General features: G+C 65.6%; 1 protein-coding gene across 1 annotated transcript in view; it reads left to right on the top strand.

Moving 5' to 3' along the window:
• Positions 1-27,488, top strand: part of JPH3 (junctophilin 3) — a 67,918-nt gene that overhangs the window by 15,762 nt on the left and 24,668 nt on the right. The window contains exon 2 of the mRNA XM_082711458.1: positions 10,071-10,848. Within this exon, the coding sequence (XP_082567584.1) occupies positions 10,071-10,848 (778 nt within the window). The remainder of the gene's footprint in view (positions 1-10,070; positions 10,849-27,488) is intronic.

Raw genomic sequence — 27,488 nt, 5'->3', positions numbered from 1 at the left:
TGCCAGACTGTTTCCCAAAGTGTCTGTACCACGGTACCTTTCCACTCAGCTTAGTTTTAAAAAGAATGTTCTGGAAGATCAGAAGTCCTTACCGGCTCCCCCCACTCCAGGCGGTGAGGATTGGATTTCTTTCTGGACGTGGCGAAGTCTGTGTTTGGAGAAAACCCTAACAGGGCTGGAGATGGCGGCTGTGCAGGACACGGGGGGCACTCGCCGTCCCCCGCACGTGGTCCCCACCACAGTCCTGCCCCTCGGCCCCCACCCGAAGCCCTGCTCTCCGCCTCCTCCTGCCGGTCGTGTTCCCGTCATATGTCTCTGTCCCTCTAAATCCCAGATCCAAGAGGTTCTTTGCTCTCTGCGTGGTCTCTGCCCAGCTCCTGGACGGTTCTCCGCAGGCGGAGGTGAATGTGTGGTCACGTGGAGTGGGGGTCTTCTCCCCGCGCTGCAGAAGATGGAGGCTTCGGTGTGGGGAGGGGGGCAGAGGAAGCCCCCTAGCTAAGCAGTGAGCGTGATCCCGCTCTCCACGGAGAGGTCTGGGGAGAGGAAATGACATTGACGTGCAAGCTAGTCCCTGTGACCAGACCACCGACCTCCGAGGAGCCCTCTGTTGTCCTCTGGGATGGCAGACTCTGGGAACCCGCATAAAGGTGACAGAGTTCTGGGGCACCCCCAAGAAGATGGCAGGGACCTGGGGGTTCACCCTGGGATGATAACAGGCACAGGGGGCCTCTGTGGGGCCATGGCCAATCGGGGGCTCCGTGGGGCTGTGGCAGATACAGGGGCCTCTGGGGGCCGTGGCCAGAAGTGGGGCCTTTCAGCGGCTCCATCCTTCACTCTCTGGCTGAGTCGCCCCAGGTCCCCATGTTCAGTCCCTGTCTCGCTGCAGATCTGGGGGTTGGGTACCATGGTCCCCCTTTTATGGACATGGAGTCTGAGGGTTAGTAACCCGTCCAGCCTCATGGCTGGTGGTGGAGCTTGACTTGTGTCCAAGTGGCCTTGTGGGAGGTCTGCCCCTGGGAACTGGCCCAGAACTCGGGAAACTGAGGCCTCAAGGTCTTACGGGGGCTTAGTGACAGCCTTGAGGGGTTTGGAGCCCCTGTGTCCCGCTGTGGCCGTGGGTGCGTGTATGGGGTGATGGACCGCAAGCCACGTTGAGAACCTCGTGGCCCCAAGGCGGGGCGCTCAGCCGGGCTCCTGGTGTACCTCCGGTGTGTGTGCGACACAGGGAGCGGCAGGGGCTTCCGTCTGAAGGCCAGATGGAAGCTTGGCCAGCAAGCGGCTTTCCAGCAACAAGATTGTTGGTTCTCACAGGACATGGTGTAAACAGGAAAGTGATGGGGGGCTGCTCCTGCCCAGCCTCCTCCCAGATGCCTCCCCTCCCCCGGGTCCGTGCTCTGCGCAGGCCGAGAGTCCGATCGGTTCCCAGACTCTCCGGGTGCTTCTCATGGGAGAACATGGGTTCTCGGCCCCAAGGGGCACTGGTCACCTGGAGGGTCACCTGGGTGCCGGCCCCCCTACAGGGGCTCTGCCTCACTGGGGCTGGGGCCCTGGGAATCTGCATTTCAGCAAGTCCTAGGTGGCGCAGATGCTGCCCAAGAGACCCAGGGCAGACCCAGCAGCCGTGATGCACGGACAGCCCTCCAGCGGACCCTCGCTGGCCTACTTCTCAGACCACCACGGCCTCCTAATGAATTTTACTTAAACACGGTGATTGCCTTGGACCAGCACCATCCTCAAGCGCTTTCCAAGTGTCAATCGATAATTTTCCCAGAAGAAACACACGGCGGGACGGGGGGGCCCTCTTGTCATTGTGTCCATTTCACAGATGGAGACAGGTGAGGCTCAGGGGTCAAGGAATCTTCCCAGGGTCGTGTGGCCACGCTCAGACCTGCCCGACTTCTGACCACTCTGGTGGAGGGGCCCTTTTTGAGACGGGCTGATCCCTCATTTCCTGCCCGTGTTCCCATTAACCCCTGACCTCAGAGGGACTAGCCTTGCAGGCCTCGGGCGGCTGTGGAGCCTCCGTGCCCACTAGGTGACCCGAGGGGGAACACGGACCCAGGAAAGGTGTTCCCCGGATGGCGGGATTCGGAGTAACACCGTCTCTGTGCGGCCTTCGGTTCCGGGGGGTGGAGGAGTCAGGGCTGGGGGCACGGGTGGTCCCCGCTCCCTGAGGCCTGGCAGGATGGCAGTCTGGAAGCTGGTGGGGGAGACAGCCAGGTCTTCTCAGCCTGTCGAACCATTCCCGGCCCTCAGAACGAGCCCTCTCTGCGCGAGCGGCTCTGCGCACGGGGGTGTGAGAACCAGCAGGCCTGGGGGCACGTGTGTGGCTGGAGCTGGGGCCCGCGTTCCTCCTTGCTGACTTCTCCCCTACCTTTCGGACGGTGGTGGAGGCAACTGTCCAGAACCCGGGCCTGGGTCTCTATCAGGCACACCTGGTTACGGTCCTAGCCCAGCTGTGTCCTCCGTGCCAGAAGTTTGGCCCAGTAAGTCTGGGCACCCAGCCGGAGAAGTCCTTGGCGTGGTGCAGACACACTGTGTGCCCTGAGCTGTGTGGGCTGTGCTGTTCCTGTCGGCGGGGAAAGGAGCCTCCGCCCTCCCCTGTGAGGTCAGGGTGACGAGGCGAGCAGAGTCCGTCTCCCTGGGGAGAGCGGCTTGGAAGGGACATGGGGAGCCCTGGCTGGGGTCCGCAGACCCGCTGCGACTTCAGACTTGCACCGCACGGCTGACCTCACGGAGCGTGGGCCTCCCCCGAGGATGGGGGCCGTCAGGGGTCAGAGGTTCCTGTCCGCTCTGCGGGGAGCCAAGTGGGGGAGTCCTATCTCCGCGCTCTCCCTGCTCTGTGATCTTGGGAAAGTGCCCTCGTCTCTCCGCACCCCGTGGGCCCATGTGGAACGACCGCACGTGGCGCTCGACCATGACGGCTCAGCAAGCCGCCGCGGCCCGTGCCCTTCAGACACGGCGCTCGTGGTTCTTGACCGCCGGCTCCCGAGCAGGGGTTTCCAGGTGCGTCCCTGCTGATGGGAACGGGTAGAGGGGCGTCTTCGAGGCGACCAGAATCCTTGAAGGAACCGTCCTTATTCGGAAATGAGATTTTGGAAAAGTACTTCCCCGGACCTGACAACTGCCCAGACTTGGAGGAGCAGACTGCTCTCCCGCGGGGGTGGGCGACCATGCACGGCGCAAGCCCCCGGGAGCCGGACGCCCCTGGGGCTGGGGCCGCACGCATGAGGCCAGCCCGGAAGGCTTCACCGTGCACCGTCCCTGCTCTGGGACGCTGGACGGGGCAACGCACTGGGGACAGCGCCAGGGTCCGTGGCTGCCTGGGGTTGCAGGGAGAGAGGACCGGGCGGAACACAGGACTTGTAGGGCAGCGGGGTGACTCTGTGGGGGTACGTGCGTTTGTGCAGACCCACAGAAGGGCCCGCGTGTCTCCTGCTGTCAACCCTGCACTTCGGCCAGCATCGATACTGGACCATTGACTGGGACTAATGAATGCAGGGGAACAAAATGGTGGCCCGGGGGCATCTGGAAGGCCTGTGTGCTTCCCACTCAATCTTTCTGTAACCCTGAAACTGCGCTTAAATTTAGAAACAAAACAAAACCAAACCTCTTCCCGTAATGGACCTGTGTGGGGAGTAGAGGGTCAGCGTGGACGCCTGCCGCGGACCCCCACGTCGAGAACGGGGAGAGGCTGGTCTCGAGCCTAGTTCCGGGCCTTCGAGCCCCCAGCACACTCAGGTGCGGCCTCCCACCTGCGTGGCTCCTCGTGCCCGCCCCCTGCCCCCAGGAGGCCGGGTGCACCGCCCACACCTCTGCTGGCTGGGAGGAGGGTGAGTGTGAGCGAGAAGGCTGGGCTTGCTGCTCTCCGCTGGAATCTGCTTTAACTCTGCGCCCTCGGACCCCAGGGCGCCCTCCGTCCCCGGAGACCACTGACCTCGGTGAGGCTTGGCTCTTTTCTCCAGCTTTCCCCAGCAGCCTGCTCCGGCCCCGGGCCGAGCCCTCAGCAGGCTGGCGTCCTCTGCGGGCAGCGGGGCCCCGTGGCGGCACCCCCATGAGGTCTGAATCCTACCCGAGCCTCGGCCTCCGCAGCCAGAGCGGTGAGGACAGGATGGCGGCTGAGGGACCCTCTTGCCCATGTCCCTCCCTTCCCTTCCCCGCTCACGGCGTTCGACCTGCACCAAGATCACGTGTGCCCCGAGCTGCAGGTTCCGTCAGGGCCCAGACACACCCCTGCCCGGCCCCACCTGCCCAGAACGTCGAGCGGCTAACTTTGTGCCTCGCTGTCGGGTGTGGACGTGTGTTCCGTGGAGGATTTTCGGTCGTAACTGCGAGGCGGACGCGTCCGGGGGCGTCCAGCCCTGGCCCACCCCCTGCGCGCCTCGCCACGCCACCGCGCGCAGCTGCACCCGTTTGCCGGACTGGCGCCCTCTCCCAGCGGCGCGGCGCCTGCGGTGCCCCGACCCCTCCCCGCCTTCTCCCCGCCTTCCGAAGGCTCCGGAGCTTCTCCGGGCGGCTCTTCCGTGGACGCACGCTCCAGAGGCTCCCCGCCGTCTACCCGTATGTGCACACACGTTCTGTGGATCACACGTTTTCTGGATTTTCCTTCGCTGTCTCCAAGTCCCCTGTCTGTCCCCGGCTCCCCCCCTGCTTCCTGGACCTCCCCTGCGCCTCTCCCTGCCTCTTGCTTTCTCGTGGTTCACTCCCTCCCGTGGCTGGCCGCCGTCCTGCAGCAGCTCTGCGAGTCGTTTCAGTGGCTTCGCTGCTGAACGGGTCCCTTACAGAATTCTAGGCCAGCATTGCCCCGACCTTGGGGCGGGGGCAGCTGCCCCGGACGGCTTAGTTTCACGGCTGCGGAGGAGGCCTCTACGCATCCGGTTCTCCGTCCTTCACGCACGGTCGCCCCAGGTCCCCGCGGTGTTTAGTAGCTTCATTCTTGGGGCCGGGGTCGGGGGCCGTTCCTGAAACCCGCAACGCCGCGATTTGGTGGGACCCTTTCCCCCGTCGTGCTGGCGTCCGTGAGCCCCTCCGGCCCGGCCCCTGTCGAACACCGTCGGTAACGCCCCGGAACCCCTGCTGCACGGGCCTTGGCCCCGGCGGGCGCGCGCCGGCTCTGGTTTGCCTCTCACTATGGTGCCTGCTTCTTCTTTTTGTCGCAGGTTCTAGAGTTTTCCCGAATTCATCCTCCAGCTCATGCTTTGCATTTCCGGGCACTCGCTCTTTGTCCCTGACTTTCCCTTTTTGTCGCTGTCGGGTTCTTTGCTCCTTGCCGATGCGGGACCTTCTCTTCGCGGAGGTGACTTCCGGGCTCCTGCCGTCTTCCGTTCCGTGTCTCATGATCCTCTCCGGTCCCACCCTCTCCCCCCTGCATTTTTGGTATGTTTGGCTCTTTCTTCCTGCCGGAGGCTTTCCCCAAACGTCGGATGGCCCCTGGCGGGCTGTTGTTATGGTCGTTTCAATATTTTATTTGAGCGGGAGCACAAGCGGGTGAGGGCAGAGGGAGAGAGACTCGCTGACTTTGGGGCTCCTTCCCAGGACCCCAAGATGCTGACCTGAACCGACGTCAGACCCTTAACCAACTGGGCCTCGCAGCCGCCCTCACAGTCCAGTTATTAAAGTGAGAGGCCGAGCAGCCGGCCGGCCCCGTTCAGCCCCTCCCGAGGCTCTCCGCCCCAGCCTAGGGGCGGTCCTAGACGCCTACCCCTGGGTCGCCTGGGAAGGCCAGCAGGGTCTCTGTTCAGAACAGGGCCTGCCTCTCGGGAGTCGATGTCTGGCTTCTCTCTCCTGGGGACCCCCAGGTGCGATCTTCTGGGTCTGTGTCTCCGGAACCTTCTTTCTGCGTGCTACAGGACGGAACGGGTGTGTGTTCTCTGCACCCTGGGTCTTATACGGGTTTGCCGGGGCTCCCATAACCCCTCGGCGTGTGTCGGGTCCCAGTCTGGAGGCCCAGGTCGAGGTGCCGCGGGTGGGGCTCTCCCGAGGCCGCTCGCCCGTCTTCATGCGTGTGCTCCCTTCTGCACACACCCCTGCTTTCACCCCTTTCTCGCAGGAACAGCTGGGTCGGGGCCCAGGCTAACAGCTTCCTCTTTCTTGCTGTGCTCAAAGAGCACACGGAGTTCACCGTCTTCCCTGGTTTCAGGGCCGCAGTTCCCTGGGGCTGACGCAGCCTGTCGGGCAGCTGTCCCCACCGTCCACGTCCAGCAGTCTGTTCCCGTAGGCCCCCTGCTCACGTTCACGCCTCCCCTCGGGGCGCGCACCCACCGTCCGACTTTCTGTCCTGTTTGACCTGCTTTCAGTGTCTCCTCCGAGTGGAACTGTGCAGCAGTTATCTCTTCCCTAACCTCGTGTCCTGCACGTTCACCCGTGTCCTGGCACGAGTCCGACTCCCTCCTCTTCGGGCTGAGTGATGTGCCGGGGCGTGGGTCGACCCCACTTTCCTCACCCTATCGGTCCGTGGACCCTTGGCTTGCTTGTGCTTCTTGGCTGCTGAGAACGCGGCGTGCAGAGCCCCTGCCGTGCACCCCACCCACCAGGTCGGGGCCCCAGGCTCCTCCGGTCATTCTGGGTTTATTTTCTGGGGGAGCCGCGTGCTGTCTCCCACGGCAGCGGCGCTGTCCCGCGTGCCCGCCGGCGGCTCTCCCTGCTCTCACCAACACCACCTTCCGTGGCTGTGACCGTGGCCGTCCTGGTGGGCGTGAGGTGGGGTCCCGCTGTGGGTTTGACGTGTTTCCCGGACGGCGAGCGGCGTCAAGAATCTGCCCGAGCGCCTGTCGCCTCACTTCCTTCCACCGCAGCCCCGTCTGCAAAGGCCGTGTCGCCAGGTACGGCTGGTCCTGAGGTACCGGGGGGCACGAGTGTGACGTGGAGGATGAAAGCTCCTGGGGAGTGGCCTGCCATCCCCCGCGCCCGCATCTGCAGAGCCCGAGGTGTCCTGGTGGAAGGTCCCCGCTGAACTCGGATTTCATATCATCACCAAAAGCTCGTCTCGTGTAAGTGCGTCCCAGAGCCTCGGCTTTAACTCAGCGCCCTGGGCCGCATCTGACAGCTCTGTCCCCGAGCCACAAGTAGAAGGAGCCTCCGGGCGTCGGGGAGAGAGTCGCAGCGATGGCAGCTTGCTCGCAGCCTGAACTAGGACAGGAGGTCTGCCCACCCAAACGGGCCCGCTACCCCCAGGCCTCCCCACCCCCATGGCGCCCGGTCCGGGGTTCCTCCTCACAGCCCTCGTGGGTGCCGGCCATGGACGGGGTCTCTGTGCCAGCGTGGGCCACACGGAGCCTGTGGAGTGACACAGAAGCGTCCCCCATGACCGTCCCCCGCTTACAGCCAGCTTGACTCCGGGAAGGTGCAGCAGACGCTGTGGGGCTGGTGGGGTCCCCTCGGGGGGAAGGTGTCCACTCCCGGGACAGGCAGCCCAAGGCAGGAAGAGCTCATGGTCAGGGCAGGGGTGGGAGGAGGGCAGAGGGTGGGGAGCACCCCTGCTGCTCCACGTTTGCCCCTCCACTTGGGGCAGTGGGCCCAGGGCAGCCTCCCCGAGCAGGGCACACCCCCACCAGCTTTGGGGCTGCCAAATGACCGAGCAGTGTGGGGGCGCAGAAGCTCGCCCTTCGGGGTGGGGTGAGTCTGTGGGGTTGAGCTGAAGGACACACACGGCGGAGACCCCCGTCGCCTCGGCCCTCCCTCCTCCACCCGTCCCTGCAGGGGACACTGGTCTCCGGCTCTGCTCCTAGACAGCACCTGCGTGTGAGTCACTGTTTAGACGGACAGGCTGCTGTGTGCTGGAGCAGAGGGCTTCCGGGTCCCTTGTCCTGGCCCCTTGCCCCGGCCACGTCTCTCCCCATCGAGGCCATGCACCAGCCATGAGGAGAAGGAGTCAGAGCCCAAGGCCCATCCCCTCTGGGCAGCTTGCAAGCTGCGTAGGCAGGGAGACGTGTCCCCCAAAGCCGGGCATCCCCCCTGCTGTGGAGTGCCCGATGCTGGCCTGGAGGCCACGGGTCCTGTGTGGGAGTGTGGTCAGCTCCATGGATGGGGGTACCCCACGGTGTTACTGCGGGGGGCGGGCAGCTGGGTTGGGTTGGGTGAGATTCGAAAGGCACGGTGGGGGTTGAGTCAGGGCAGGCTGTGTGGACACGTGTTACACAAGCCCTTGAGGTGTCAGGACTTGTTCTGCCTTGGGGTTGTGGGGGACAGTGATGGGGGTAACAGACCCCTGATTGAAGTCTTTTGGGGCCGCGCTGCAAAGCTTTGGATTCCACACCTGGACTGTGTCTTACCTCTGCTGTGGGGCGGGCATGTGAAGGGGAGGGCCTGCGCGAGAGACAGTAGGGAGCAGTGGGGCGTGGGGCAAACCGGAGGGCACACTCTGTCTAGAGGAGGTGGCCACTGCTAAACTGGACTGCATTTGCCGTCTGGGAACAAGGATTTAGGGTTGCCGGATCCTGTAATTGTAGGAGAACGAAGAGCTAAACCTTTGTGTGAAACGTCTTGGTTTTGAAATGTTGGCATTCCAGTTTTGTTTTGTTTTTTAAGATTTTATTTATTTGAGAGAGAGACACACAGCAAGAGAGGGAACACAAGTGGGGGAGTGGGAGAAGGAGAAGCAGGCTTCTGAGGACCAGGGAGCCCGATGCAGGGCTCCATCCCAGGACCTCGGGATCATGACCTGAGCCGAAGGTAGATGCTTAATCCACTGAGCCACCCAGGGGACCCATAATTCTAGTTTTTTATAAGAACACTGTTGGACAAAATAAACTTGTATATTGGCGAGTTTCTGGTTTATAGACCCTGTGACAGGGAGTTGGAAGAGTGTAAAGCCCTTCCAGGGTGGGGAGCCCCTTGGCGGACCTGGGTTGAGACCTAGTCTGGGAACCCAGGACGGACTCCACACTGAGGGCCGCCCTCTTCCTCCAGTGACTTACGGCATGAGGGCTTTCAGGTTCCTTCTATGGACGAGGAGACTGAGGGTCAGAGAGGTTCCCATCACACAACAAGTAAGTAGAGCAAAGGAGACGAGTCTGCGTTTGTTGGTTTATTTTTCCTTCTTATTCTGCTGTGGTGGGATATTCCATATATGGGAAAATCTGGAGTTTTAACCACTCGTTGTGTGGTTCAGTGGCAGTGTATTCCCAGGTCACACAGCCATCCTATCTACTTTCCAAACTTCTCCATCACCCTAAATAGAAACTGACCCCATCAGAGAACAAAACCTGTTTCCCCCCTCCCCCGACCCCAGGCACCGCCCTTTTGTCTCTGAACCTGACTGTTGGAAGGGCCTCCTGTCCAGGTTCTCGGGGGCCGTGTGTCCTTCCTGGGCCGACTTGTTTCCCTGAGTCCTCCAGGGCACCCACACGGTAGCGGGCGGCAGTTTTGTAGCTGAATGATACTCCACTGTGTGGATGGACCCTGTTTGGGTTTCACGTTCGTCCGTAGAGGGACACCTGGTCCGTTTCCACCTGTTGGCTGTTCTGAGTGATGCCGCTGTGAGTCGGGTGTGCAAACACTGCCTTGGGTTCTTCTGGGCGTGCCAGGTCTGCTGGTAGCAGTGCCCTCGTGTCCCGCATGCTGAGGTGTCCCACTTACTGCTCTTCCAAACCCTTCTTGGACACCTCCAGCCACTGGACGCTTGCCACCTCCCAGGCCAGCCTCTTCCCACCCGGTTTGTAGGCCGAATCTGTGTCCCCGTGGCTGGATTCCCAGGCCCCACGACTGCTGGGGGCCACGCAGCAGCACGTGCTTCTCCCTCCTCCACTGGGTGCCTCCCTGACTTCCCGGGTTGGGCCTTTGCCCGTGTGTGGGGGGAGCTCCAGTTCACCCCTGACCACGTCAGACCCCTGGCTTTCCCCTCTCCAACTTCCAGGACAATGGAAGGCCACCGTACAGAGCACGGTGGAAGCGTCTTCACCAAAGACCATCGGCGATATAATCACGAAAACACTACGGTCTGTCTGCCTCCAAGCAGACTTCACCACGTTGTCCCAAGACAGAACCACGGCGGCTGGTGCGCTGTATCTGCTGTGTCCTGTCCCCTTCCACCGTTGCCCTTGGGCTCACCCGTCTCTCCTTTCTCTCCACAGGGACCTACCAGGGCCAGTGGGTCGGTGGCATGCGCCAAGGCTACGGGGTGCGGCAGAGTGTCCCCTACGGCATGGCGGCGGTCATCCGCTCGCCCCTGAGGACGTCCATCAACTCTCTGCGCAGCGAGCACACCAATGGCGCGGCACTGCACCCCGACGCCTCCCCGGCAGTGGCCGGCAGCCCGGCCGTGTCCCGAGGGGGCTTTGTGCTGGTGGCCCACAGCGACTCCGACATCCTCAAGAGCAAGAAGAAGGGGCTGTTCCGGCGCTCGCTGCTGAGCGGGCTGAAGCTGCGCAAGTCCGAGTCCAAAAGCAGCCTGGCCAGCCAGCGCAGCAAGCAGAGCTCGTTCCGCAGCGAGGCCGGCATGAGCACGGTCAGCTCCACGGCCAGCGACGTCCACTCCACCATCAGCCTGGGCGAGGCCGAGGCCGAGCTGGCCGCCATCGAGGACGACATTGACGCCACCACCACCGAGACCTACGTGGGCGAGTGGAAGAGCGACAAGCGCTCGGGCTTCGGCGTCAGCCAGCGCTCCGACGGGCTCCGGTACGAGGGCGAGTGGGCCGGCAACCGGCGGCACGGCTACGGCTGCATGACCTTCCCCGACGGCACCAAGGAGGAGGGCAAGTATAAGCAGAACGTGCTCGTCAGCGGCAAGCGCAAGAACCTCATCCCGCTGCGCGCCAGCAAGATCCGCGAGAAGGTGGACCGCGCCGTGGAGGCCGCCGAGCGGGCCGCCACCATCGCCAAGCAGAAGGCAGAGATCGCGGCCTCCAGGTAGGAGGCGCGCGGGGCGGGCGGGGGCGCGGCAGTCTGCTGGGGCCGCCGCCGTCCGCAGGATGAGACGCTGGTGCTTCTGGACTGCTGCCCTGGGGCACCCGGGGGCTCCCCGGCGGTTCTTGGCGGGGGCGGGCAGCGGTTGGTCCAGCGGCTGCTGCTGGTCGGTTCCTCCAGCTGAGAAGACCGCCCGCTGTCCCTGTGCTGGCATTTCCCGTGGGGTCGCCATGGGTAAAGGGGGGGCCCGTTCTGCGGCGACACAGAGGTGTGATGTCGCTATGGTCGCGCTCCCGGTGCTGCGGGCGTGTGGGGGAGGGAGGAAGCCACCCTGGTTGTCCGTGGGCTCCAAGACATAGCCCCACAGGGAGGGACTGGTTGGGGGTGCCCGGCAAGTGGCCCACCTGACCCTGGGCGCTGTAGGCCGGCAGCCAGTGTGATGTACGCTCCTTCCTGAGTTAGGGTTCCTCAGGGCTGCCGGGCAGTGGGCAGCAGTCCCAAGCTGGCTGTTGGGGGGCACCGTGTCAGCTCTCCGGGGCATTTTGGTGTTGGTGCATGGTGCAGGCTCTGAGCTAGAAGGAGGGGCTCAGGGCCCGGCTCCCGGAGCTGCTGGGGTCGGTCGGCAGGGGTCCTGGGGACGGCGTTAGAAGGCGCACCTGCCCAGGCCAGAGGCGTCTAGGAGGACAGACCACCACGTCTTTCTGGGTGATTCTGGGTTCCCAGCCAGGGGCAGGAAACCTCTGGCTCCACCAAGGGTCAGGACAAGGCCCAACCTTGTCACTAATTCAAGTTTTAGTTCGTTGGGCTCTGGTTTTCCGTGAATTTTGATCCACAGTGGAGGAACAGAAATAGTAGCAGGTTTGTCGACAGAACATCCGCGGCTCCCGACGTCTAAGAGATCCCTTCTGAGAAGCCAGGAGAAGGATCAGCCCCTCCCTGCGCACCAAAGTCCCAAATCGCTCCCCCTTCTCCCCAAGACGCGTCCGGGCACGGAAACAAACGGGGCCCGCGTTGATGACGACCCCCCGGAAGCTGAAGATGAACTTAGGTGTGATCGTTACTGTTTCCTTCCTAAACGGGACACTCGCTCGTACGAACACGGAGCGTAGGAGGAGGACGGCGTCCGCAGCTCTGGTGGGCCCCGGCCACGGGCTGGCGTTGGCTGTGTGTCCCGCTGTTCAGCTGTGTGTCGTGCGGCCTGTTGACCTCCACAGATGAGAGGCCGTTTCAGGGCTGGGGCACGGCGTGGTCGGGGATCTGGGGTCCTTGTGGGAGCTCGCGTCTGGCTACGGATCTGTTCTCGACCCCAGTTCTCCTGCAGCAGTGACGTTAAAGTCCAGAGACCAGGAGAACGTCCTTGGGACTGAGGATGTGGGAAGCGGGGAAGTTCTCTGACAAATCCCACAGAAGTGGGGGCCCGAGATAAGAGTCTGCACACCTGACGGGCTCCGCCCGGGACTGGCTTCAGTCGGTGAACCGGGAGTGACGGCCCCTGCCTGCTGAAGGTCGGAGAACTCGGGCGACGTTTCTCCGTGTGTTGGGGTCAGCTCAAGGGGCTGCAGACCCTGGTCCGGCTCAGACCCATCGCTGCTGAGCAGGGTGGGGAAGGTGCTTCCCTCTCTGGGCTGGGTTCCCTGTGGAAGGACAGAATGAAGCAATGGACAGTGCCCGCAGCCTGTGGGGGGGCCTGGCCAGACACCCCAAGGCCCCCCTCCACTGGAGCGTGGAAGTGGCCTTGGCAGCTGCGGGGGGGGGGGGGTCCCAGGCAGACTCTGGTCATTCTCACAACCAGGAGACAGCCAGGCAGTGTGGGCGGTCGCAGCGGGGACCGCCATCCCTCCTCGGGTGCTGGATCAGGTTACTGAGCCATGTCTGCGAGAAACGGTCTCCTCCCCTGGGGGCAGCTCTGTGGGGACAGCTGCCCTGTGGATGGGGACACGGGCTTTCCTGGAAAACATGGGCACGTAGACCTTGAGCTCTGAGTGGGGGCCCCTTATGTGGGCCCCCAGCTGAAGGGGTGGGGGGGTCGGGGGAGTGTCCGCAGCCCGGTTCCCAGTCCCCGGTCTGTGCACGGGCACCCCGGGGCTCTAAGGCACGTGGAGCCCCGCACCCCCCCCCCCACCGCAGAGATGCTGGGTTTGTCTTGGGTGCCACCTGGGCTCAGAGCTCCTTACGGCTTTCTGGGCCATCATCAGTGCTGACGGCACCAGAGGTGGGAACGTGCTGGGTGGGGCCCCACCCCAGAGCGGCTGGTCCTGCATTCCTCAGAGCCCCCGAGAGGCTGCACCCGCCAGCTCCCCAGGGCGGAGGCGCTGTGGGAGACAGGCAACAGGAGGTCAGGGCCCGCGGGGAAGGTCGGTCTGAGGGGGCCGCGGTCAGAGCAGAAGGTGCCGCTGTCCCTCCCATGTGACTTTCTGTGACGTCGTCTTCCCCTGTCATGGCTGACGGCCACCACCTGCCCTGTCACGGACAGGAGACACCCTGAGTCCCCGGAGGGGCCTGTTCCAGACCACGAGTACTCCGGCGGACCTCAGCGTGGGCGCCTCCCATTGTATCGTGCTCCGGCCCTTCCGCAAAGTGTCCTTCACCGGACGGCAGATGTGACAAGCTGATCGCAGCACTCCCGGCAGTGCGCTGGCCCGGTGGACAGAACCTGACGGTCTCACCAGAGCCGCTGGTCTTTCCGAGGACCAGCCGGGGGCTGTTGGAAGTCAGGATGCAAACTTGTCCACTCCTGGCCCAGAGGCTGTCCACTGGAGTGTGCAGAGGCTGTTGTCTGTCACGCAGCTCTTGTGGCTCCCGGTAGAGGAAAACGCTGGTGGGTGCCGAGCTGGGGGTGACATCCCGGTCCGTGCCCCCCCCCCTGCGCAGCCCCGGGACACAGGGCAGCTCCCTGGGCTGCTGAGAGGGCGGCGGCAGATTGCGGTGAGGCCCCCGCTGTGTCTGCAGGGCGAGGGCGGTCAGGGCCTGTGACAGTTCAGGGGCCCCCGGTGGTGGTCGCGAGCAGGGTCCCCGTCTGGCCCCTCTGTGGAGCCACGCGGACGCGTCCATGGAGAGCTAGCTGTCTGCAGACATGTGGCATTGTCCGAACGGCTGAGGTGTTTGTTGCTGTCGCTCTGTTGGGGTGTGGACTCCTGGCCAAGGCTGTTCCGGTCGCGGCCGAGGCCGTGGGGGCTGGAAGAGCGTGGACCGCGGCATCTGCTCCGCGCGCTTGCTTTGAACGAGTGAAGAAGGGAACGGGTGAGTGACCGATTACGTGGGCCGCACCTGCTCTCACCGGCAGCAGCTGGGGGCCTGCAGGTGTGACAGTGGCCATGACCTCGGGGGGCAGGACACGAGTTGCCAGATTCCCAGTCGCCCCAGCTACCCGTCCTTTCCGTGGGGACCGAGAGAACGCTCTGGCTCCTTGGTGCCCGAGGATTCAGGCAGGAGAGCCGTCCATCCCAGGCCCAGCAAGGGTGCGCCTCCTGGCAGAGTTCAGAAGCAAGAACAGCATTTTCCCACATGGTTCCTCTGGTGTCCCAGCTCCCGGGGCCGACATCGCGCATGCGGGGCCGGGTCCTCACCGCCAGGGCTCACCGTGCGGCCGTGGGCCGTCAGCGAGCTCCACAGGGGTGGCGGCCGATGTCCCGGCGGCATTCTGCACTGTGGGGGTTGCACGGGGCGCGGTCTGCAGTGTTCAGCACAGGGCCCAGGGGTGGTGGGCACGTGCAGACGAGGAGGGAGCTCGCAGCTCGCGGCACACCCCCTCCCAGGCATCCCCCACCCCTGAGACCCCCACAGGGGCCAGGCGCGCCTCTGGGCTCACTCCCGATTGGACCGGGGCTGGTCGGGGACAGTGAGCCAGGACATGCTGGGCAGGGGAGCAGGGATGGTGACCCGAGAGCCCTCTGTCCCAGCCCCCTACTCCCTGGGCTGGCTTCCCTCTGGCGCGACACCACAGCCTGGTGCTTGGAGCCAGGGTCCCCGGGGAGTGGCCGTGGTGATCAGGGCGAGGGAAGAGGAGGTGCCGGGGCGGCTGAGCTGTTCGGGGGGGGCTCTTGTCCCGGGGGAGCAGCCCCAGGTGGGGGTGGATGTGCAGGCAGGAAGGGGTGCCGTGCCCCAAGGCCCCAGGGTAGGGCGGGCATCCGTGCTTCTGTGCTGACAGTTGGCTGGGCGGCTGCGGGCACCTGTCACTGTGTGCCGAGGCTGGCTGGGTCCTCGCGGCGGCCAGCAGGCAGACAGGTGCGCGTGCCGGCCCTCGCTGGATGTGTGTGTCTTGGGACGCTTGGCTGAGTGCGTAGCATTGCAGGGGGGAGGAGATGCGAGGGACCTTGACCAGGCGTGATGACAGGAGAGGTCATTCCTGACACGGGGCGGCCATCCCCCTCCCACACTCGGGCGGACGGGGCTCCCCGACCTCCGTGCGCTCACGGTCCTCCTGCCGGGCAGCCTGCCCTTTCGAGGTGGGGGTTGTCCCTGCCAGCGTGGCCAGGGCTGGGCGGGAGGTGAGTCACGTGGGCGGCGTGGCCGAGGAAAGGCCCTGATGCTGAGGGTGCTGTGGCCGGTCACAATGGGATACACCCTCGGTGCTGGCCGCCAGGTCCTCCTGCTCTTGCCCTGGCATGGAGCCCAGCAAGGGCTTGAACTCACGACCCTGAGATCAAGACCTGAGTTGAAACGAAGAGTCCGTTGCTTCACCGACGAGCCCTCCAGGCGCCCCTGACAACCACACGCTCTTGTCTGACTTTTCTCCGTGTCCGGGTGGGCACAGGTCTCACACTCTGTGGTCTCCTGTTACGTGGCAGGACCGTGGCGCCCGTGGCTTGCTTCTCTCCAGACCCACGTGTTCCTCGTGCTGCACCACATGGGTCCAGCCCTGACTCTCTGAATGAGTTCTGAGTGCGCCCAGTCACTCGGTCTTAGGGGCAAGGCCACAGAGGCTGGGTCTGCGCCCTTCGCTGCCGGCTGGCCATGCTGCCTGCAGCCTCCCGGAGCGGGCCCTGCTGGCAAAGAGATGTGTGCGTGTAGTCTGTGCTGAGGCGGGAGGGCTGCCCCGTTTACTGTGGCTGGGGAGGGGAGGGGGGCTGCGGCAGGACGTGGGGGCGACCTCGAGGGGCAGCTCCCCCACTGAGGCTTGTCCACGGCAGAGGCCGGCGATACCCCAGAGACACCGTCCTCCTGATGGCCGGACCCTGCGGGTATGTGACCTTCCGCGGCAGAAGGGACTTAGCCGACGTGGTGAAGGGTTTTGAGAGGAGGGGCTCACGCAGGATCGGGGCGGTGGGATTACGAGGGTCCCAGAGCAGGTGCGCGTCGGCTCCGAGAGGACGCACAGCCGAGGCAAGGGTGGTGATGTGGCCACGAGCCAAGGATGTGGCCGCTGGGAGAGGGGAGGAAACTCGGCCCTGCACCCCCAGGTTCTGGAAGGGTCCAGCACCACCCACCCTGTGACCCTGGCCTGCTAAGGCCCTGGCTTCAGCCATCCGGAGACCGAAGCTTCTGTGTGTGCCGCATGCGTTGGGAAGGGCATGTCCTCTGCCCTGGACGAGGGCGGGGTGTGTCACCCCCCGTCCCCTCTCTAGAATGGGCAAGCCTGTCCCCTTCCCAGCCTGCTAGGCGGCCAGCTCCTCCAGGCCCTGCGGAGCTGGGCTCTCTGTGCAGGGCACGAGAGCTTCCTGCCTCCGGAGGCGGGCCGACCACCTGCTAGGACAGGCCTTCTGGTGGGCGAGAGCCATCTGTTCTGGCTCTGGCCTCTGGACAGGAAAACCAGAGGAGAGGCTCAGGACAAGGGTGCTCGATCCTGGGAAGGGGCTGGGGCCGGCCCAGGGCTCGCTGAGGGGCGAGAGGCTGCTGCCTCCCGGCTGTGTGTGCCCCCAAACCTTAGTTCCTGCCCTAGAAGTCCAGGAGCTCCGAGTGTGGGCCTGTGTGCTGTGTCCTCTGGTGGCAGGGCTGGCTCCTTCCCGGGCCTCCACCGCACCCCGTGGGGCCTCCCCCTCGCACGCGGGGTCAGGGGATGTGGGCTGTCGGATGTGATTAGGCTCGTGGCCTGCTTGGTTCCGCGGCGCCCACTTGTCAGGCAGAAGGCGCGGAGCCTGTGACTCAGCCCTAGGCAGTGACTCCACCTGGCACTCAGACAGGCACCTTGGACGGCGAGGAAACAGGAAGCCAGCCCTGGGCTGGCCACATCCAGGAGAGCCCTACCCCGGGTTCCAGGGCCCAGAGTGGGGCTGGGGGCCGCTTCCCTGTCCTCCCTGAGCCCCCCGCCTCTCAGGAGAAGCTGGAGCCTCTTACAGGGCCCTGGAGAGAGGGACTGCAAATTGGTGTCAGCGATCTGTCCCTGGACTTGGTGACCATGGGACACCCCCCTCAGTGGGACCCTGCCGTCCTGTTGCAGCAGGATTGTGCTTCCTCCTCCTGGAGAGACGTGGCACGCGGCCCTGCTGTGCGCTGCTCTCCAGGCTCCGGCAGGGCTCGTAGGCTCCCCAGACCACGTCTTCAGCTCCGTATAAGGGGTCGGAAGCAGCAGGGGTCTGGTGGGGTCACAGGGACAGACAGGACACTGGGTTGTCCTTCCCTGGCATGTGAGAGCAGGCAGGGAGAGAGGTGCAGAGAGCAAAGAACCCCCCTGCCCTTGACCCCTTGATGGTCGCCAAGGCTCTGTGTCCCCCTGAGTAAGCCACACCCTTGGAGCCGGGGAAGCCACGTCCATGTCAGTCAGACCCGCGAGTGTGGTTTCAGTCCAGCCAGAAGCCAGCAGACGACGGCGGCAAGCTTCACGTCTGTTCCCGACTCCGCCTGCCCCCCCACTGGCTGAGCCCTCTGCCATGGGACTTTGGGGTCCCTCCTGTTAGAGGCTCGGCCGTGTGCTTTGTTTGGTCAGTGGCCTGGGGTGGACGTGGCGGCTGGCCCCCAGTTCGCCCCGTTGGGCTCCAGCACCGTGACAGCGGGGGCTGGGTGTGGGGACCCCGGCTGACAGAGCATCGCCGTGGTTCTGGAAGGACGAGTGTCCCTGCTGCGTCCCAGCCACGCCGCACTGTGGGTCCTCGGGGGGACCCTCCTGACCTTCCCTGTGATCCGTGTCCCGGGGCCGCCGTGACAAAGTGCCGCCCGCGGGGTGGGGGGTGGGGGCCCGACACAGCAGGTGTCCGTCCTCTCCCGGCTCTGGGGGCAGAGGTCTGGAAACTAGTGTGGTGGGTCTGCTCTCCCTCCGGAGGCGCCAGGAGGGTCCTCTCTGCCTCCTCCTGCTCCAGGGGTCCTGGGATTTCTCGGCTGGTGGCCACGTCCCCGCCCCCCGTCTCTGCCTCTGTCCTCACTCGCCCTCTCCCTGTGCTGGTACCCGTGTCCCCTCGTCTTCCAAGGACACATCCTTGGCCTAAGGGCCAGCGTAACCCCAATCTGACCTCCTCTTAGTTACATCTACAAAGACCCACCCCAGGTAAGGTCACGCTGAGGTTCTGGGTGGGTGTGGATCCGGGTGCGGGGTGGGGTGGGGGTGGGGGTGGGGGGCCCTGGTTGAGCCCGCAGCACTCTGCGCCCAGCCAGGCGGTTCCCACGCTTCGAAGGCCGTGTCTCCTGCTCCTTCCCCTCCTGCTGTCCCAGCGCCTGTCCGCGGAGTCGGCTGCCCTCCGGGGAGCTGGGGTCCAGGTTGCCGCTCACTTGCTTAGGCTGCTCAGACCCTCCCCCACCCCACAAAGTGTCTCCGTTTCTTGGGGTCCCGGGGACCTGCCTCAGCTTTCCTGGAGTTTTCCATGAGGCACCGTCACCCAGGCACGCGGTGTGGTAGACACTCACCGACGGCGAGACGGTCGGGGTTATCTCAGCCCTGACGGAATCTGCCACGGCTTACAGAGGCCACGGCTCCAAAACGCCCCGGCCACTCTCCGGCCTGAGCTCCGCTGCCTCCCCCAGACGGTGACCCCCAGGGACTCCCCCTGCCTCTCACAAGTCCCACCAATGGGCTCTGCCAGGCAGTGAGCTGCCTGGCCCCGCGTGGGAGTCCCGGCTTCCAGCCCGCCAGCCTCGAGGCCAGCGGGAAAACGGGGGGGCGGGGGGGCTGACAGGGTTGGGGTGGGAGGGGGGCCTCACCGCAGGAGCGCGTCGCAGAGCTGATTCTCCGCTGTGGAAAGATCCCTACCGTTGGCAAGACCGAGCTCCTACACGTACGCCACACGGGGTTTCGAAGGGCAGTTTGATGCCTCGTGGCTTTCTGCAAACCTAGGTCCGGGGAAACTGGGAGCTGGCGGTGTTATTCAGGACTCGTTTGCAAAAGCAACAGAGTCAGAACTCAAATCGGTGCAGGACGAAAGGGACCAGGCTGGCTTCCCTCTGCGTGTTCACGTCCGTTTCCCGCAGGTTCCCCTGCACGGGGCAGGAACCACCAGCAGGTCCGCGCTCGGCAGTCCTCGCAGCTCTGGCTCCGGAGGGAAGGAGACCGCACGGGCTCCCGCACGCACGCCGGAGTGGTTGGGAAGGTCTCCGAGCAGCCGGCCCGGGACGTACGTGCACCTCCAGCACCTCCTGCGTGAGGCGGGCGGCGGAGGACCGGTGCCCGGACGGCCGCCCCGCGGCACGGGGAGTGGGGGTGCCACGGCGCCTGCCCGGGGAGGCCCGGTGCACGAGCCCATGCCGTTCCCCGCCGCGGTCCGCCTGTCTTGCGTTCCCGCCGGTGGCGCAGTGGATTCTGGTTTCTTCCCTCCTCGCTGCCTCTCGTCGTGGTGGGTCCGTGGCTCGCCGCCCCGTGGGTGTGGGGGGCCTCTCCCCGACGGCGAACCACGGCGGGATAAGGACACGCTTGTCGGCTGCTGGTGTGTGGGGACACCGTCTGCAGTCTTGGGCTCTAACAGTTGTGTTCTCGGTCTCGTCGGACACGCTCGGTTGTCGGAGTCTGGCTCCCGCATGAGGCTGGGCTCCTGCCAGGCTGGGGGGGTCCTGGGATGGAGCTTGGGGAGGTGCCGAGGGAGGGACCCCTCCTGGGGCTGACCATGAGACTACCCAGCGCTGACCCGGGCGGCTCTGAGCCCTCGACCCTGCAGTGCTGCCCTCGGGGCACTGTGCAGCCTGGGGACCGACCCGAGTCTCTGCGGTGGCCACCAGGGAGACCTGGTCCCTCCTGCCCCGAGGCCCGGCTGAGCTCGCCTGCTGGAGACTTAGTTGTGGGGCCTCCGCAGGGTGGGTCCCTCGGGGGAGGACGCGGCAGCGGCTCGGCACCCTCACCCCTTCCCACCTCGGCTGGCCCCAAGCACCCAGCCAGTGGCCGCGTGTCAGGGGGGCCGGGGGACGTCAGCCATCTCCCAGTCTCACCTCAGCCTCTCTGGCGCCCACAGCCTCTACCCCCGAACCCCCAGCGCTGGGCCCTCCCTCTGGGTGTGTAGACGTTACCGGCCGGCTCTGCCCCCGGGCCTCCCTCCGCCGTCCGCAGAGCACCTGCTCCTTGTGGAGCCGAGAGGCCGCGGGTCTCTCACAGGGGCTGGCGGTGGGGTGAGCCGTGCCCCAAGGTTCCCATCCCTCCAGGGCAGGGGGCTCAGGTGCTGGGATTCTCCCCGCGACTCCTCCATGCCCCGCTGCAGCTCTCGGCCCCTCGTCTCCTCTGCGGGGACGGGAGGCTGCCCGCCCCGCTCCCCGGTCCCACAGCCACCCGGCCCGTCCTCCGGACAGACCCACCGCTTCCTCTCTCAGCTTCCAGCTGCCCTGAGCGGGCTTGGTCCTGGGCCAACAGGAAGAGTTCAAACAGGGCGGTTCTGCTCCCTGGCCTGCAGGCGCTCCGCCCAGCCTGACCATGCGGGCCGACCCGCGGCCACCAGCCGGCCCCCTCCACGGCACGCGCACCGCAGTCCCTGGGGCCGGGTGCCCAGGGCAGGGGCGGGTGGGGCGAGAGCCGGCCTGCAGTGACCCTCCCCGGGGGCCGGTGGCTTCACACGCACGGCAGCCTCCGGAGCCAGGGTTGAGGATCCCGGCACTTGGGTCCCAGGTCACCACCTGGACGGGAGCCGTGGTCCGCTAGGAACATGTTCACGTAAAACCTAACTGTGGCAAAACACGGACAAGGTCAGCATTACTGTCAGAGTTTCCGTGGGGACGCTCAGCGGCACGAAGTGCGATCACCAGAACCTTCTCATCCTCCCGTGCGCGGAGGGGGTGGCACCCCCCACCCCTCCCCTCCCCGCCCCCCCTCCCACTCCCCACCTCTGTGGGTCCCACTGCCCCGGGGCCTCGAATGAGCGGAACCTACGGTGTTCGTGCCCTCGTGACAGGCCGGCCTCGCTGGTCCGTCTGTCCGTCCGTCCGTGCCGCAGCAGGTGTCACCGTCGCCTGCCCGTCGTCCGCGGGGACCCTGCTGGGTTCACCCCGCAGCGGCCACCCGGGTCGCTCCCGCCTTTCGGCTGTTGTGAGGTGACCCAGCTGCCAACAGGGGCGCGTCCTTGTATTTTTGCTTTGCACTGGGGAGAATTTCCTGGACACGCAAGTGCAGAGGGTCTGTGACCCCGCGGGCCACTGCCCCGGCTTGAGCCCTCGGGAGCTCGGGACTGCTCTCGTCCACCGGACCCCGGACCCCGCTGCACCCCAGGGCCGCTCTTGGAGCCAATTCTAGGCATGTTGCCGTCTACCCTCTAAGGACAAAAACAATTAACACTGGGCTCCACGCCATCCCCCCGAAGAAAGAGCCCCGACAGCTAATACCGTTAAAAATCCAGCCAAGCCTTCCTGCTGCCGCGCTGACCGGTCCCTCGGGTATCGCTGAAGCTTCTCCCCCGGCTCAGGCCCCCGACTCCCGGCAGTGCACGTGCCGAGCCAGCCAGGCTGTGCGGTAGGACCTCCCCGCTCTGGGACTGGCTGACTGCTTCCCGGGGGGCGCTGAGCCTGTGGCTTGATCCCATGGTTTCCCTGAGACCCGTAGACCAGGAGGCCTTATCAGACCCCTGTTCTGTTTGCCCATTCCCACGAGGACGCGTCCCTCTTGGAGCCGTCCGTGTCGGCCGTGGCCGCTGCCTGGTCTGTTGTTTCAGGAACTCCGGGTTTTGACCCGGCGTGACCAGAAGTCTGTGTCTGTTCCATCGGAGCCGCCGACCGCCAGGCCTGTTTGTTACGCGATTGGCCCCGCCTGACAGATGCGCGGGTCACCGAAGCTGAAGTCCCTCCTGGAGCAGCCGGCCCTGCACTCAGGGAGGCCATTGGACACTCTCGAGGCTGCTGGCTGCTCCCCCAGGGCACCCGAGGGAGGTCCAGACCCCTCCCCATGCCGACACCCAGCCCGGCAGACACCGCCGCCTGTCACTCTGGAGGCCTGGGCGGTGGCCGTGTCCACTCACCGTGACCCAGACAGGCAGAGGAGGGCCGTGCTGGCAGGTGGGACCCTGCGCCCAAGGCTCCGGCTGTGAGGCTGCAGGGAAAGCTTGTGTCCCGCGTACAATGGGATCCTGATGTGTGTGTGCGTGGCTATTCACGTGCTCCAACTCGGCTTCTGAATCCCCGTCTCTTTCCCAAGTGCCCCAGCCTCCCCCGTGCCTTCGCCGTGACGGGACGGCACTGTCGGCTCGGAGTGTGCGGAGCAGGGCAGGGCCTTGGGGGGCGGGGTCCCTGCCATGGGGCCGCATGACCTGCTCCCCCCGCCCTCTCCATGGCACCGTCCGAGCCCAAGAGGCCCTCAACTCAGGGAGGGTCTGGTACGGCACCTGTGAGCCCCTGGAGTTGGCGCCCGGTCCTCTTCCTGGACCCCAGGGCCCGGCTGAGCTGGAGACTATGACAGCTGAGGCCAGTCCCCGGGCCGGCTTAGAGGCAAGGACTGTGGGGCCTGCTGTCCTCGAAGGCTGGCACTTTGGAAACAAGAGGATTTCAGGGAGTGGAGAGGAGAGATCGGGCCGTCAGGGTCCCACTCCGCTGGGCGTTTTCTGTGACTCAGACGAGCCTCCAGATGCCCACGGAGGTCCAGAAGGACTAAGAGGCCAGCAGATGTGGAAGCATCGGAGCGGCCTGCCTCAGGGGCTGGGACCTGCGAGGGGGACCGACCCACTGTGTGGAATGTCTGCGCCGGTGCCGAGGCGATGACAGGGACCCTCCTCTGGGAGAGCTCACCCCTGCCCGTCTTCAGTGCCCCCTGTCCGGTCGTCTCTGCAGACAACAGACGGGCACATCCGCAGCTGTGAAGAGGAGTCTGTCTCTGTTCAGTGCTTCCGAGTCTCTGGGATACAGGCCTCTGGCCTTGGATCCCCCTGCCCCTGGCCGACATCCAGCACGGGTGGCCCAACACCCTCTGGGCAGCCTTCCCTTTTGCACATTCTGTTCCCTCTGCTTGGAATGCCCTTCCTTCTGTCCAGTGAGCTCCTACACAACCCTCAAGACCCAGTTCAGATGCCCCTCTCTGAACTCCTCCCCGGTCGGAGGAGGAGCGTCGGCTGCTCTCTTTCTGTGGTCCCTCCGTGTCAACATCTGCCTTGAGGTGCAGTTTTAATCTGTTGGGACCACGGGCTCGCGGACGTCAGGGCTTGGCTTCTCTGTGAAGCAGGTACAGGAAGGAAGGGGGAGGGGCGGAGTCTTGCGGACACCGACGGACGTATCTGAGAGGGCGCGTCACGGGCCAGAGGGTCAGAGCCTCGGTTTCCCGATCTGTACACCGGGCACTACTCCCAGGGCGGTGGATGGAACAGGAGGATGTTCTTGGAATATTCAGTCTGTCCCTGCCACCGGAAAGCCCTCTGGGATTGCAGTAGTCCTCATCCTGGGGCCTTCCAGGCTGGTGCAAAGCCGCGGCAAGCTTACAGAAGAACCCTCCAGCGGGCTCTGGGTCCTGCCTCACCACATGCAGACGCTGGTCCCTTGGGTTCTGATCGCGCGGCTCTGCCCAGCCCGCAGGGGACCGCGCAGTGCGCTGCTCACCTGGCAACGCCCGGCAGAGCCTCGCAGTGGATCCCCAGCGAGCCTGGGAAACGTCCCCACAGATGAGCCGCTGTCCGCTGCCAGCACCTGAAGGGTGTGCCTGGCAGGTCACTGTCGTTCAGCGTGGCCGTGGCTGGTGCCTGCTGGGGCCTCGGGGACCGGAGGAGTGGTCCTCTGGGGCTGGCCGGGGCTCAGGCACCGTGGTGGCCCTGCTCCGCCTTATCCTTAAAGACCCTGTTGCTCCACACAGGGTGGGGACCTTGGTCGGCGGCCGTCTGGTCACACGGAGGCCACCGGACCTGGCTCCCACGCGGGCCCCCGGCCGAGGCACTTGGCTGCTGGGCCCCACGTCCCTGCCCGTGGAACGGGCGTCCCCCTCCCGTTTGACCTTCAGTTCCTGCTCTTCCAATTCTGTGACTTCCTGGGGTGACGGTGTACGTAAGAGCCCCCGCGGCGTAGCGCGGGCCGGCATCCCGCCCCGTAGAAGGGACCGTGGGGCCATCCCGGGTCAACAGTCTGCTGCGCTTGCCCCCCAGGAGGCTCCAGATGAAGTCGGGGGGACGGGAAGTGTACACGCCGCCCCTGCCACCGAGCACGGGCTTGGGGATCGTGGGTGCCCCTCGGCTGCCACCACTGCCAGACAAGGTCCCCTTCCTACCCACCCGGTGGCTTCTGCAAAACTGTGTTGAGGTCACCACCCCCCGCCACAGTGGGGCCTCGATGGTGGGTTCCAAGGGTCGCCGACAAGCTGTGCCCCTTGAGGTCAACCAGCCAAGGTGCCCTGACTGCGCCCTCCGTCCTCCAGCTGGACCCTGCAGGTCAGGCGTCCCGGGGTCTCTGTCCCTCCTCGGGGGCCGCGTGGGACCCCGCGCTCCTGCTGCCAGCCTCTCGTGGTCCCGGCCCGTCGGGTCCCCCTTCCCCTGCTGTGCCGTCCAGTCTGGCTGTCATGAGGTACTGCAGACCGGGGCCTCCTTGTTCACGGGCACGCGGCTCCCTGAGGACCTCGGTGTCCTCGCTCTGCACACGTTCTCAAGCACGTGGGGGCTGTGCTGCCCCGTCTCAAGGCCACGTGGCCAGATTCGTCTCTCACCTGCCGACGTCCCTCCTTTTCTGGGTGCCGAGGCGCTGTCTGCGCGTGAAGCCGTGTCCGGGGCCTGGCGTGAACCCGGCCCCGGGCCTGTGACCAGCGAACACCACACAGGTGCGCGAGAGCTGGACAGTGTGCCTGACCCCGGAGGTCGCAGAGCCCCCGAGTGCCCAGGCGGGACTCGAACCCACGTGCGGCGCGTCTGGATGGAGAAGTCGTCCTCCTCTGCCTTCAGGGACGGGCTCGGGAGTGTTCGGACAGAGACTCTGTGTCTCCCCTGTGGGTCCTGACCGGCCCGAGGGCTGCCTGGCAAGGGAGGCCTGCAGGTGACCTCCTGTATGGGGCCGGCCGGCAGGGGGTACAGGGCTGTGCTCCTGCCATGGGGAGCGGTGCGGACCCTCGTCCATGTTCACGCTGCCTGCTGGGGGGCCTGGACCTGCCGCTGTCTGTGGCACTGCGCCGGCCCCCCGCAGCCCCCCGCAGCCCCCCGCAGCCCCCGCAGCCCCGGCGTCCTCTCCTTCTGGCTGAACAAGTTCCCCCGCGTTGTGGCCAACACCCACTGTGTTCTGGTTTTCTGATGGCCGCCGTCCTAACGGGGTGCGCCAGGAGCAGTTTGCCCGGCTTCCGTTAAGTCTCCATGAGCAGCCCGACCATGCACCCAGTGGGCCGGCCAGGAAACCCCCTCCCAGCGCCCCCCTCCCAGCACCCCCTGACCTGGCCCTGCTGGACCCCCCCGCTGGCCACCTGCCCTGGTTCCATTTTCTCTGGAGCCTCATCCCTCCCCTTCTCCGTGGCCAGAATCTGTTCCCAGAGACCAGACATCACTGTGGGACCAGCTCGGAGCCTTTCGCGCTTCCCACCGGCAAGACCCTCTGAGCTCTGGCGTTCCTCCCGCCGCCCTGCCCTCTGGCTGGGCGTCCCCCGGCGACCCCCACCTGCCGCCTTCACCGGGGCCCAGGCCCACCCCTTCCGGACCCCACCGGGTCTGTGAACAGTCTTAAGGACAGCGCCGTGTCCCCCCAAGCCCAGCGCCCGCCGGAGTTGTGAACCAGTGTGGGCTGGGTGAGAAGTCGGGGTGCCGGTCCCCACCTGTCCGCCCTCTGGGCTGCCGCTCTCTGCTTTGGAGGAGGAGCCTTCCTGGGCCTCGTAGGTGGGAGGGGGCTCGGACCCTGGACGTCTACCCATTAACCCCACGAGGTCCTTGTCGGAGGGAGGCGGGAGGGTCAGTGTGGGGACAAGGGAGATGGGACCCGGGCAGCAGCGGTCGGAGAGTGAGCGGAGTGCCATCACCTGTCTGAGACGGCCTCCCTGTGTGCGCAGGAGCTGGTGACAGGCCTGTCCCCAGGCTGCGGGGGCCTGCTGACGGTGACTGTCTCATGAGCGTGACAGCCCTCCCAGAAGAGCTCCGCAGCGGACAGCAGCCCTTGCCCCAGCACAGGCTGTGACGCTCCCACTGGCGGATGGACATCTGCGGGGCGGGCAGAGCGCGAGCCCGAGGGGGATGTGCAGGGCCAGGGGCAGAGCTGGGGGTGCCCGGGACCCCGGGCCAGAGGGTCCTGGCCGGTCAGGTCTGCTCCCCCCTCGGGCCCAGGGCCCCGCAGGGTCTGTGACGCCAGCCTGTCCTCAGGCAGAACCAGACATCGCGGCCCCAGCTGCTGTCCCGTGGTGCCCCGGGCGACGCATGTCGGAACCAGTCTACACCCAGGTCCCCACGGCAGCCCTCAGCCTCAGAGGGAAGCCACCGCCCCAGGCGGGTCTCGGGCCTCCCGCCAGCAGCCTCTTCCAGGACACACAGCTCTCCCCGGTCCCTCCCTGAGCTGAGATGGGACAGCAGCGCCCGCCCCATGCAGCGTCCTGGGTGCTGAATGACGAGCCCACACGGAGCTGGGGGGACGTGTCGGGCTTCCTGTGTCCTCCTGGGACATATCTGTGGGATCTCATGCAGCCCGTCCTCGCTTCTCTGAGCCTCGGCTTTCCCAACTGTCAAATGGGGCAACAGCAGCGCTGGCCTGGCAGGGCTTAGCACAGCGCCAGGCACGGAGCAGGAGATGGGAGCTGGGGCGTCCTCGGGCCCCGCCCCCAGCGGGGCCGCAGCTCCGGGCACTCTGGGTCCCCCTACGGCGGCCTATGGCTGTCACAACAGACGGAAAGGTCAGTGGCTTCAAACAACACGTTTGTTACCTTGTGGTTCCGGAGATCTGAAGCTTAAATCAGCCGTGAGCCGGGCTGGTTCCTTCTGGGGCTGCCGGGGACGTCCCTTCGCCGCCTTTCCTGGCTTCCGGAGGTGCTGCCTCCCGTGGCTCATGGCCTGGCGTGGCCCTCGCGGTAAAAACAGCTCAGCTTGGTCACCCAGCTCGCTCTCTGACCTCTGCTGCCCTGGTCCCCCCTCTCACTCTTGTCCGCCGGGGACCTTGTGGAGACAGGGAGCCCCCCGGGAAGTCCAGAAAGTCCTCCCACCTCCGGATCCCAAAGTAAACCACATCTGCAGGGACCATTTCGCTGTGTGAGGGGACACCCCCAGGTTCCAGGGAGTAGGACAAGGACGTCTTGGGGCCTGGGCCTGCCGTCAGGACCTGTGGGTGATGGTAGCTCCTCGTTGGAGGGAGCGAGGCCTCGGCCCCGAGCGTGGCCTGGCCTTCTGAGGGTGCAGGCTGTGGTAAGGGCTAGGGAATGTGTCCCTCACCCCCAGAGTGCCCCAGCCCGC

Source organism: Mustela nivalis (genome assembly GCF_964662115.1).
Source record: "Mustela nivalis genome assembly, chromosome: 18".
Classification (NCBI taxonomy): domain Eukaryota; kingdom Metazoa; phylum Chordata; class Mammalia; order Carnivora; family Mustelidae; genus Mustela; species Mustela nivalis.
The sequence above is the reverse complement of the archived record's forward strand: the minus strand, read 5'-3'. Positions and strand labels throughout refer to the sequence as shown.